We start from the raw sequence: 12,424 nt of genomic DNA, 5'->3' as shown, positions 1-12,424 counted from the left end.
TTCGGATTCTGTGCCTCCCTCTCTCTCTGCCCCTCCCCGCTCATGCTCTGTCTCTCTCTGTCTCAAAAATAAACACTAAAAAGAAACAAACAAAACCAAATAAAGCAATATAAGCAACATTATTCTTAAGGTGATTTTAGAATTTTTTAAGGGTACATTCCCAAAAAGAAGCAAGAAGAATTAAATAAGATCAATTAACAGAAACTCAATTCCAGAGCATGGAACTGAGAATGAAAGTCCAGGAATCAAGGTTGAACTAATGGCTGACTGACTTCTTAACTGAGAGACCAAGGTTGTGGTCTTTTTATGAGCTTCAGGGTAATGACCCCATGGTCACTGTACTTCCCAGCTCTTACTGTTTCTAAAATTTAAACTTCAAAATTATTCCCAAATCAAAACCAATCCCTTCTGCCATCCCACCACCCAGCCAAACCCGAACACATCAACGAAGCTTCACCAGAATCTGAAAAGACCAACACTGTTCTAGAAAGATGCCAATAAGGAGGAGCCTGGGTGGCTCAGTCAGTTAAGCATCTGACTTTCCCTCAGGTCATGATCTCACAGTCCGTGAGTTTGAGCCCCACATCAGGCTCTCTACTGTCAGCGTGGAGCCCATTTCAGATCCTCTGTCTCCCTCCCTCTCTCTCTGCCCCTCCCCCGCTTGTACTCTCCCTGTCTCTCAAAAATAAATTTAAAAAAAGATGCCAATAAGATGATTGATGTCTATGGTTGCCAGAGAGGAGGTAGTATGGGGGGATGGGCAAAATAGATGAAGGAGATTAAGAGGTGCAAAGTTCCAGTTATAAAACAAATAAGTCACTTGTGGCTGCCAAAGGGGAGGGGGTGTGGGGGGATGGGCAAGATGAGTGCAGGGGGTGGGAGGTGCGGCCTTCCAGCTATGGAATGAGTAAGTCACAGGGATAAAAGGTACAGCATAGGAGGGGCGCCTGGGTGGCTCAGTCGGTTGAGCGTCCGACTTCAGCTCAGGTCATGGTCTCACGGTTCGTGAGTTCGAGCCCTGAGCCGGGCTCTGTGCTGACAGTGCGGAGCCTGCTTGGGATTCTCTGTCTCCCACTCTCTCGACCCCTCCCCTGCTTGCGTGTGCATACTCTCATGCTGAAAATAAATAAATTTTTTACATTATTTCATTTTTGAGAGACAGAGAGAGCATGAGTGGGGAAGGAGCAGAGAGAGAGAGGGAGACATAGAATCCAAAGCAAGCTCCAGCCTCTGAGCTGTCAGCACAGAGCCCGACGTGGGGCTCAAACCCACAGACCACGAGATCATGACCTGAGCTGAAGTCGGACGCTTAATCAACTGAGCCACCCAGGCGTCCCTCTCAAAATAAATAAATAAATAAAAACTTTTAGGGGCGCCTGGGTGGCTCATTCGGTTAGGCGTCTGACTCTTGGTTTCAGCTCAGGTCATGATCTCACGGTTCGTGGGTTTGAGCCCCATGTGGGGCTCTGAGCCGACAACGTGGAGTGTGCTTGAGATTTTCTCTCCCCCTCTTTCTGCCCCTCTCCTGCTCATGCTTTCTCTCTCTCCCTCAAAAATAAACATTAAAAAAATTTTAAAGATGACTGATGTCTAAAACGTCTGTTAATGTGGTAAGTGAATTAGATCATGGCTGAAACAAAGTACATTCCTTATTATGCTATAAATACGAATACTACTAGAGATTAGCCCCCACAGTGTATCTGGAGGCCCTTTGGTCTCCCAATCCCTTTGGAGAAACCATTTAAATAAATTTTACCTGAAGAGACTTCTGGGGATGTGACAAAATGGGACCTGGACAGTTGCCCAAACAGAAGACTCTGGAAAAGCTACTATATGATCATAATAATGAGGAGGAGGAGGAGGAGGCAGAGGAGGAGGGGGGAGAGCAGGAAGACACGAAGGAATAAGTCTAGAAACACAGGAGCGGGGGGTGTTATTCTCACTTAAAAGGCAATGGGTATATAAGGAGGGTCATCACCTCAAGAGACCATACTCGGAACCACACCTTCCCTCACTTTCATTTTTACTTTCATAGTCTTCTTCCACCCCAAACTGACCTACCCCCCGACCTCCCTCAGCACTTGGCCACAGTCACGCCCAATCGTCACGTTCTCAGCTGGTTCCTCCCTCCATTTCAGGCTGAAACTTCCACCTCTGCGGTTTGGCCCTGTTGAAGGTTCCCGAGCGATCAAGCGCGTGTCCTCTGCATCCGCCCGAACATAAAGCCTCGCGGGAGCAGAAGTCCGTCTGCCTCCCTCACGCTGTCCCAGAGCCCAACAGGGCGTCTGGCCGCCTCGCAGGGACGAGGAAGCACACCAGTGGCATGAGCAGCCCCTCCCCCACACACCTTGTCCCCCACACGGTCCTCTCTGTCACCCGCCCCGCTGAGGGAACGAAGGGCCCCTTGAAAGGTCTTGGTGTCTCACATGTAAGGCCTCCACCTTCCTCCTGGCCCTCTTCCTCAGACTTTCTGAACCCAGGAGCACAAGTCTCTACTGTGTTTTCCTCTCACCTCGCGCGCGGTGTCCCCTTCCGCAGTCACACCCTGCCCACTTTGCGCCCCCCGTGCTCTTTGCAGGCTGCAAGGCACCTCTCAGACACCTCAAGCCGCTCTTCCCTTCGGGCGTACGCAGGCGTGTATTTAAGGCCCGTCTTCCTTTTTCTCTTTCTTTGTGCACGTGGAGAGGTGTGTGCGAGGAAGGAGAGGGGAAACCAGCCACAGGGAGGAAAAGGTGTCACTCAAGATCATCTCCGGTAACAAAATAGCTTTTTAAAACACATAGGTATATAGATCTCACCACTCATGGGTTCGAGCTCCGCGTCCGGCTCCTTGCTTTCAGCCCAGAATTTTCCCTCTGCTTCTCTCCCTCTCTCTCTCTCTGCCCCTCCCCTGCTCTCTCTCTTAAACTTTAAGATATATATATATATATATATATATATGTACATATATATAAGATATAAGATATATATATAAGATATATATATATGTATATTTAATACAAATATATATTTACATTTCTCCTACTGAAGCTACCTACTCTTTGTTTTATAAAGTACTCACCTGGTGGGGGGGGGGCGCCTGGGTGGCTCGGTGGGTTAAGCGTCCGACTTTGGATCAGGTCATGATCTCATGGCTCGTGAGTTTGAGCCCTGCGTTGGGCTCTGTGCTGACAGCTCAGAGCCTGGAGCTTGCTTCAGATTCTGCCTCTGTCTCTCTGTCCCTCCCCTACTCACTCTCTGTCTCTCTGTCTGTCTGTCTGTCTCTCTCTCGCAAAAATAAACATTTAAAAATAAATAAATAAATAAATAAATAAATAAATAAATAAATAAATAAAATAAAGTAGTTACCTAGAAGCACCTGGCTGGCTCAGTCAGAAGAGCATGCGACCCTTGACCTCAGCATGCTGAGTTCGAGCCCCATGTTGGGCAGAGGTTACTAAAGAAAATAAACTTAAACATAAAAAATAAAAATAAAGTACTTACCTCAACCACTGAATGTTGGTATGAGGCATGCAATCCAAGATGTAGTCCCACCTAGATGCCCACTTGATGCTTTTGTTTTCCTAACAAACAAAAATAGACAGTTATATGACCAAACTTCTAGTGACTTTTGCTGGTTATAATCCTAAAACAGACAGAAAGTTATTCTGCATACATTTTTGCCTTTTCTTTACTACTAACTTCCTGGAATAGTAAGATGTGTCCTGGCATTTTTATCTTATTTTTATTAAGTGATATTCTTCTTCATTTCAGGAAGGAACTAGGAAGAAAGTACTTGTAGCTTGCCACTGTTCACCAGAAATAGCACCTTTAAAAAAAAACCAGACTCAGTATTTGTTTGTTTACTTATTTATGTAATCTCTATACCCAACATGGGGTTCGAACTCACCACCCCAAGATCAAGAGTCGCATGCCCTTCTGACTGAGCCAGCCAGGTGCCCCTACGTTTTTATATGTTAAGTATTTTGAGATGTCGTAGCAACAAGTTTATAAAAGATGCTTTGTTTTTAAGGTTTGTAGTTTTCAATACTGAATAAACCATAAGAAAATACAATGACTGGGGTGCTTGGGTGGCTCAGTCAGTTAAGCATTCGGCTCTTAATTTTGGCTCAGGTCATGATCTCACGGTTTGTGGGATCGAGCCTGGAGTCAGGCTCTGTGTTCACAGCATGCAGCCTGCTTAGGATTCTCTCTGTCCTTTTCTCTCTTCCCCTCTCCCTCTTCTCTCTGCCCCAGCCCTGTTCTCTCTCTCTCTCTCTCTCAAAATAAATAAACTTAAAAAAAGAAAGAAAATACAATTACCAGTCAAGCTGTTTCTGTGACATGTGATCAACCTCAAACTGTCAGTAGGTTTCTTACAAAATATCCCCAATAGATGAAGTTCGGAACTGGGAATCCCCAATAAACACTTACACCATTAATACAGTGTAATCACCGCTCAAATCAATAACATGCTTTTAGCAAAAGGAAAATGCTGGTACAAATTGACTAAGTAATGTTTGAAATGACTTATTATTTAAAACTGGATGTTAGGTGTTTTTCCCGAAGTTTAGAGTTGGAGTATGGAGAAAAATTAACATACACTGCTTTTTTCCCTACTTTTTTCTTAAGTAGGCTCCACACTCAACATGGGGCTTGAACTCATGACCCTGAGATCAAGAGATAACGCTCTACTGACGGAGCCAGCCAGGTGCCCCTAAAGTATGCCACTTAAAAAAAACCCAAATGATAGATTTTAATTGGGTTTTAATTCAATGATGGATTTTAGTTAAAACCTGATGACTAGGTGATCCTGGTTAACATTACCAGTGATGGGGCAGGTTGACATCACGTACTTCCTGATGTATGCAGCATCAGAGTCTGTGGTGCGATCCCTGCCAAGAACGCACAGCCCGAGCCTTGTCATAAAGAACCATCAGACAGGGGGTGCCTGGGTGGCTCAGTCAGTTAAGCGTCCGACTCCGGCTCAGGTCATGATCTCACAGTTTGTGGGTTCGAGCCCCACGTCGCACTCTGTGCCGACAGCTCGGAGCCTGGAACCTGCTTCAGATTCTGGGTCTCCTTCTCTCTCTGCCCCTCCCCCACTGTGCTCTGTCTCTCAAAAATAAATAAACATAAAAAAAGTTTTTTTTTTAAATTTTTTTTTAAATAAGAACCACCAGACCCAGTTTGCTGGTCATCCTGCAGATTGTAAGGTCTGTACTCTATAAAAATTTTAAGGATGTAAAAGACAGAGAAAGACTAAAGAACGGGTCTGGATTGGAGACCACAAACTAAACAACACATACTCCTAGACAGGACCTCAAACCACAAAGGGAAAAAGTGACATTGTTGGCCAGCTGGCAACATTTGAATGGATGCATGTGGACGGGATGGTAATGTGATAGCAATACAGATTCCTGATTTGCAGAGTTATATGCTAGTTGTATGCTATTCTAGTAGGAAAATGATCTTGTCTGGGGGACTCTGGAGCGTTTAGGGGCGATAGAACATCTAGCTCTCAAAAGATTCAGAGAAAGACTAATGATAATGGACACAGAGAGAAGGGTGGACCATGGAGCAAATGAGGTAAAATATTAACAATTGGGGGGTTCTGATTAAAGGGACTGGGGGAGCTCTTTGTATTGTTCTGGCAATCCTTCTGTGGTCTGAAACTGTTTCAAAATAAATTATCACTTAAAACCTATAAATAGGAAATCAGAATTTACAGATAAATCAAGAGATCAACTACTCACTGCATAAAAACATACATCTTAGCTGTTCTACTAAAATACTGGGCCTGTCATCAAATGTGACTTAATTTGTAAAAATTTGAATTACAGGCTTCTCTTCACCAGCCTACCCATTGCCTTAAGCAAGTTAATTCATATCGGGTCTTTCAAAAAGGAGAGATACTTTCCCATATGCACCATGAAGTTTGAATTTTAAATACTAAGAGAGCCTAGAAAAATCTGCAGCTGGTAAGCCTGACAGTTTTTGCACCAAACATCGCCATCTGCTGGCAATAACAGACCATAACACGTGGTACTCTGCCCTAAGAAAATAAGGAACGATTTAAAACTCCTAAGGCACATTTGAGAGCAAAATGACAAACGCAGAAAGGTAAGTAAGTGGTGAAACCTACTTCCTCAATCCCCCGAACACTAATGAGCTATTCCGCTTCTTTACATGGCAGTTCTCACAAAACCACAGCAGGTAAACAAGTCCTTCGTGTTTACTACCGGAGGCACGAGCCGCAAAAGTAGAAACAAAACCAGACTTCTTGAATCCTGACGCAGGACCCCACGATGGATGTCACTCAAAGAATATTCACGCAGGGACTCAAAGAATGAAATGGGCAGACAGCTGGGGTTTCTTCTGGTCCAGGTGATTGCAACAGAGGGAGCAGCACCCCCTAAGGGGCATGATGAGGATGCGTAGGGGATACTTCAGGGATTAAGCAGCAGAGAAGGCGGGACCCACACGGCACTTCCCTGGGAGACGAGCACAACACAGAACTGAGTTGATCAACATCTCAGAAAATCATGCCCTCTCTCGGAAAGATGTGGTACTTGAGCTACCAATAGACGATATTCTCATATTCATCTGCATTCACAGCCCTGACATTTACAGTGATTAAACACATTGGTGCATGCATCTGACGGGGACTGAAATATGTACTGAAATACATGCTATTTTCTTAAAAATTACTTTTTTTCTTTTATATTATAGTTAGGATGTTATACTGATGTTTATTGAAACTAGGCGTACAGACAGGTTCAATCATCTAGTGTCTATAAATATGAATTTACAATAGTAAAGGGAGACAGAGAAAACATTTGATATTAAAATAAGACATCAGGGCGCCTGGGTGGCCCAGACAGTGGAGTGTCGGGATCTTGAGTTCCACTCTCAGGTCATGATCCCAGGATCCTGGGATCGAGTCCCATGTCGGGCTCCACACTGAGCATGGAGCCTGCTTAAGATTCTGATTCTCTCTCTCTCTCTCTCTCTCTCTCTCTCTCTCTCATCACTCCCTCTGCCCCTCTCCCCCACTCATGCTCTCTCTCTCTCTAAATTAAAAAAAAAAAAAGAGGACATCAGTCTGATAGGGTTGAGAACTACTGATCCATTTCAACTCTCTCATTTTATTACAGGGGAAACTGACGTTCAGAGAGCAAAACGAACTTGCTCAAGGTCACAGTATGAGCTTGAGGCAAGCCAGCACCAAAATTCTCTGCTTCTCAATTCAGTTACTGGCCCATGCTGCCTACAAATCAAGAATATGCTTTGGAGGGGGAACAAAAACCCAATGCTATAAATGTGGCTAGGATCCCAGGCCAACCCACAAATGAAGCTTATGTAAGTCACATACATAGCTAAGAGTAATGTGATTAGAATGAAGCCACAAAACCTTTGGTTCGTGGTATAAAAACGGTAAGTTTCTGAAATAAAAGTATTGTGATTAGTAATACGTAGCCTGGCATTCAAGGCCATTCAAAATCTGGCCCAAGTCTATCTTTCTAAACTTCCTACCAATACTATATAAACGATTAAAGTCTGAGGTGTCAAACTGAATCTTTTTGGCCTTTAGGGACCCCAGCACCTAATCCCTGGCATATAAAATGCATTTACTATCATCTGATGAATGAATAAGCAAATGAAGACAATTTTCTTTCAATTGGACTTTTGTTCACTCTTCCCCATAGGTACTGTTCCCATGTACACTCTTACCCAGAAAGCCCTACCCTAGCTCCTCTCCAAATGCCTAAAATCTAGGTCTCTTAACTCAGTCCATTGGCCTTCCCACAATGCCTCACACTCCTCTCTTATAAAGCCTTCTTGGCCAATTCACCTGCCATAATTCCTTCCCATTTTAAACTCACACCATGTATTATAGAGGCTGCGTCAAGAGCCTGGACTCTCTAGTCAAACTAATCTTGGTTTATAATCCTTTACATTTGTAAAAGCCATTTGGCAAGTGGCTTTCCCTCTACGGGTCTCCGTTTTTATTTCTTTTTAAGTTTATTTCTTTATTTTGGGAGAGCGAGAGTGGGGGAAGGGCAGAGAGAGGGGAGAGAGAGAGAATCCCAAGCAGGCTCCGCGCTGTCGGCACAGAGCCCCATGCGGGGCTCGATCTCACGAACTGTGAGACTGTGACCTGAGCTGAAACCAAGAGTTGGATGCTCAGCCGACTGAGCCGCCCACGTGCCCCTCGGTTTTCTTTTCTATAAAGTGGAGTTTTAAAACAGTACCTGCTTTCAGAGGACTATTGTGAAAAATGAAGGTAAAGAAGTTACTTAATAAAAATTCCCAGGCTAGGCATATAGTAGGCACTCGACAAATATCTGTCATATAAATGCATGAATAAAAGGTCTTCACTCAGATATTAATCTTTATGACCCATCCTTCAAACACTTCTGGCCTGTTTCCGATTCTGTGTCTCCCTCTCTCTCTGCCCCTCCCCCGTTCATGCTCTGTCTCTCTCTGTCCCAAAAGTAAATAAACGTTGAAAAAAAAAATTAAAAAAAAAAAAAACTTCTCAACATATTTGTTATATAAACTCCAAACTGTATACCCATTTGGGAACATGAATCATTTTCTGAAAACATAAAATACACAAGATGCTTTCTTTTTTTTAGAGAGAGAGAGAGAGAGAGAAAGAGAGCACGTGAACTAGTGTGGGGGAGGGGCAGCGGGAGCGAGACTCTTAAGCAAGCTCCAAGCTCAGGTGGAGCCTGAAGCAGGGCTCGATCTCACGACCCTGGGATCCTGACCCGAGCCAAAATCAAGAGACAGACGCTCAACCGACTGAGCCACCCAGGTGCCCCACAAGACGCTTAATTAAAAACCCGAAAAGAATTGTAACTAAACACTATACCGCCTCTGGACCTTTCTGTAGCCAGTAGCTGCCTGACCAGGGGCTGAGGCCCACAACCTCACCGATGACCGTGAGCTCTGCTTCCAAACAGCAGTTTGCAGGTGGCTGTCGAGGAGGTTCAAGGAGGTCTCAGGTGGTCGAGGGCCCCAGCTGCTGCATGGTCCTGACATCTGTAAGTGGTTTGACGTATGCATGGGGTGTGGCTTCCTGTCCATATCTCCCTGCCCCGTCCCTGCGTCAGGATTGTGCCTGCCCCTCCCCCACTGACCCCGAGAACGACCCCGTGTGCCAGAGGTACATGGAAGCCTTCCGCAGTCCGCACGGGGTGAGACAGTGTAGTTCATCCAGCCAAGGGCCTGGAATCCATCCGTGTCACGAGACCTGGTGAGATTTTCTGTACGGAGAGTGAGAAGCAGCAGGAAGGGGGGGGAAACACGCGGAAGCGTGGACCCGAGGGGAAATTCCCAGGAAGCAGGGAGGTCTAGATCTTTGCCAAGGTAGTGGCCCCTAGTCACATGTGGCTATCCAGCACCTGAAATGTGGCTAGTCCTAAGTGAGATGAGCTGTGTGAAATATGTGCTGGCTTTCAAAGATTAAAAAAAAAAACAAAAACCACAAGGTATTTCTTTACTAAAATGAGTGCTATAGATACACTGTATTGCAGTTAATAAATTTGTCTCTCGGCGCCCCTGGGTGGCTCAGCCATATAAGCATCTGACTTTGGCTCAGGTCGTGATCTCATGGTCAGTGAGTTCGAGCCCCGCTTCGGGTTCTGTGCTGACCGCTCAGAACCCGGAGCCTGCTTCTGACTCTGTCTCCCTCTGTCTCTGTCCCTCCCCTGCTTGCGCTCTGTCTCCCTCTCTCAAAAATAAACATTAAAAATATATTTTAAAAAATCAGTATCAGAATTTCCCATTTATAAATTAATTAATTAATTAATTAATCTCTCACAGGGGTATGGGTTATCAGTTTTGACACTACATGTATGCTAGGACTGAACAAATAAATCAGGAGTGCCTGGGTGGCTCAGTTGGTTGAGCGTCCAACTTCGGCTCAGGTCACAGTCTCACGGTTCATGGGTTCGAGCCCCGCATCGGACTCTGTGCTAACAGCTTGGAGCCTGGAGCCTGCTTCAGATTCTGTGTCTCCCTCTCTCTCTCTCTCTCTCTATGCCCCTCTCCCACTCGCACTCTGTGTCTCTCTCTCACACACACACAAATAAATAAACACCAAAAAGATTTAAAAAAAAAAAAAACAAATCAACACATTATAGAAGATGGGGGCCATATTTCTCAGCATCAGAGAAAGAAGTTAGCAGTCAGCAAGGGGAGAGGGCTAGCCCGAACGCTGTAGTGCTGCATTATGGTCAGAGATACTGATACGAACTCGTGTTCATTTACTTCCTTATCCACTCACTTATTTTTATATTTTCCCATTTGCAATTAGCAAGTCTTGCGTGGGGTGACACTCTCCCACTGTGAGAACAACCAGCTTTCCTAACGCTCGTTCATCTCCGATTTTAACATCCATTGATACTATCGGCCTGAATCAATTACTTAATTGGAGGTTGAAAAATAGTGATTTTCGGGGCGCCTGGGTGGCGCAGTCGGTTAAGCGTCCGACTTCAGCCAGGTCACGATCTCGCGGTCCGTGAGTTTGAGCCCCGCGTCGGGCTCTGGGCTGATGGCTCAGAGCCTGGAGCCTGTTTCCGATTCTGTGTCTCCCTCTCTCTCTGCCCCTCCCCCGTTCATGCTCTGTCTCTCTCTGTCCCAAAAATAAATAAACGTTGAAAAAAAAATTAAAAAAAAAAAAAAAGAAAAATAGTGATTTTCAAATTCATGTTCAATTTCCACTTCAAGTAGTTATCACCACTGAAGCAATTCAATAAATAATGATATCAACCCAGCTAACTAACAAAATCCTTCAAACGCTATAATGTGATTTCAGTTCTTTTATATCACAGTTACCAACATATGAAGGTTTGCTTCTTATTTGTCGGCGGAAAACTCAAGCTCTGTTGTGGTTTCAATAAGATTTTGTGAGCTACTCTAAGATGCAACCACCATGGACACTTGAGACACCCCAAGTGGGAGCCACGATGCAATATAGATTTTACTCCACAAGAGTACTCCAGAGTCCAGTGTGGTTGCAAAATGCTGAGTTAGACTCAGTCAAAAGATTTCTTCATTAGGAGGCTTTTAAACATTTTACTCATGTGCTTTGGGAAGCTCAGAAAGGAAGTAGTAGAAAGCAGCATTTTCCAAACTTGTCTGACTCGTGTTCTAGGGAGTGCACTTTGGGAAGGGTTGATGTGCATCATTATCACCGGGTTCAGAAAGCATTTTTCAACTCAAGACCATAAAATGAACAGCACCAGAGATGTGTAACCGCACGCTTCCTTACGCTCGCCCCCGCCTACAACGGCAACGCGCTGGTGTTCAGATACAGACTATGGCGGCATTGTGTGCCAACTACAGGCTAGGCACGGTGCTAAACGTTTTATGTGAGCTCACATACCCCAGAATAATCACTGGAGGTGATGATTTTATCCCCATTTTACAGATGAGGAAGTTCACACAGCTAATAAACGTCAGCACCAGTTTTCAAACTCAGGCGCGTCTGGGCCTTTGCATCATGCCACTTATTGAGGCCAAGGGCCTCCTAAGAACCCTAAGTTAGTTTCAAGGAGAGGGAAAGAATTCCCTCTTCTGGGGGCGCCTGGGTGGCGCAGTCGGTTAAGCGTCCGACTTCAGCCAGGTCACAATCTCGCGGTCCGTGAGTTCGAGCCCCGCGTCGGGCTCTGGGCTGATGGCTCGGAGCCTGGAGCCTGTTTCCGATTCTGTGTCTCCCTCTCTCTCTGCCCCTCCCCCGTTCATGCTCTGTCTCTCTCTGTCCCCAAAATAAATAAACGTTGAAAAAAAAAAATTTTAAGAATTCCCTCTTCTGGAAAAGCTTCCAAGAGTAGGCGTGTTAAGGAACAAGGGATTGAGCTCTAACCCCAAATAACGTGACTTCCCCAAATTCCCCCATTTGGTACAGCTGCATCTGAACTTGAGCTTCAGCTCGGTCGGTAGCCACAGTTGATTCCTGACAGGCAGACAGTCCACTAGCTCCATACCATGGAGGCTCCCGGTGTGAATCTGAACTTCAATTTAGATGTGCGTTCCCTTGGCTTTTACTGTATGCATAAAGGTTCCTACATTTAAATTTTTTTTTTTTAATTTAAGTACGCTCCATGCCCAAAGCAAGGCTTGAACTCACCACCCTGAGATCAAGAATTGCAGGCTCTACTGACTGAGCCAGCCAGGCGTGCCACTACATTTAAATGTGTATAGCTGACGAATAAGTGATAAAAATGTAGAAGGGCTTCAGTTCTTTGATCATCTTCTTTTAATTTTTTTAATGTTTATTTATTATTCTTGAGAGAGACAGAGAGAGAGAGCATGTGAGCAGAGGAGGGGCAGAGAGAGAAGACAAAGAATTTGAAGCAGGCTCCAGGCTCCGAGTTGTCAGCACAGAGCCCATCGCGGGGCTCAAACTCACTGACCATGAGACCGATCATGA

At 45.0% G+C, this 12,424-nt stretch overlaps 1 protein-coding gene across 3 annotated transcripts in view; it reads right to left on the bottom strand.

The window, feature by feature from the left end:
* LOC123594577 (transmembrane 9 superfamily member 2-like) overlaps nt 1-12,424 on the bottom strand; it is an 89,581-nt gene that overhangs the window by 34,082 nt on the left and 43,075 nt on the right. For all 3 annotated transcript variants that reach the window (XM_045471390.1, XM_045471389.1, XM_045471388.1), the window contains exon 8: nt 3,484-3,563. In XM_045471390.1, coding sequence (XP_045327346.1) covers nt 3,484-3,563 — 80 coding nt within the window. The remainder of the gene's footprint in view (nt 1-3,483; nt 3,564-12,424) is intronic.

The sequence above is a fragment of the Leopardus geoffroyi genome, chromosome X, assembly GCF_018350155.1.
Source record: "Leopardus geoffroyi isolate Oge1 chromosome X, O.geoffroyi_Oge1_pat1.0, whole genome shotgun sequence".
Lineage (NCBI taxonomy): Eukaryota > Metazoa > Chordata > Mammalia > Carnivora > Felidae > Leopardus > Leopardus geoffroyi.
This window is presented reverse-complemented; position numbering and strand designations above follow the sequence as displayed.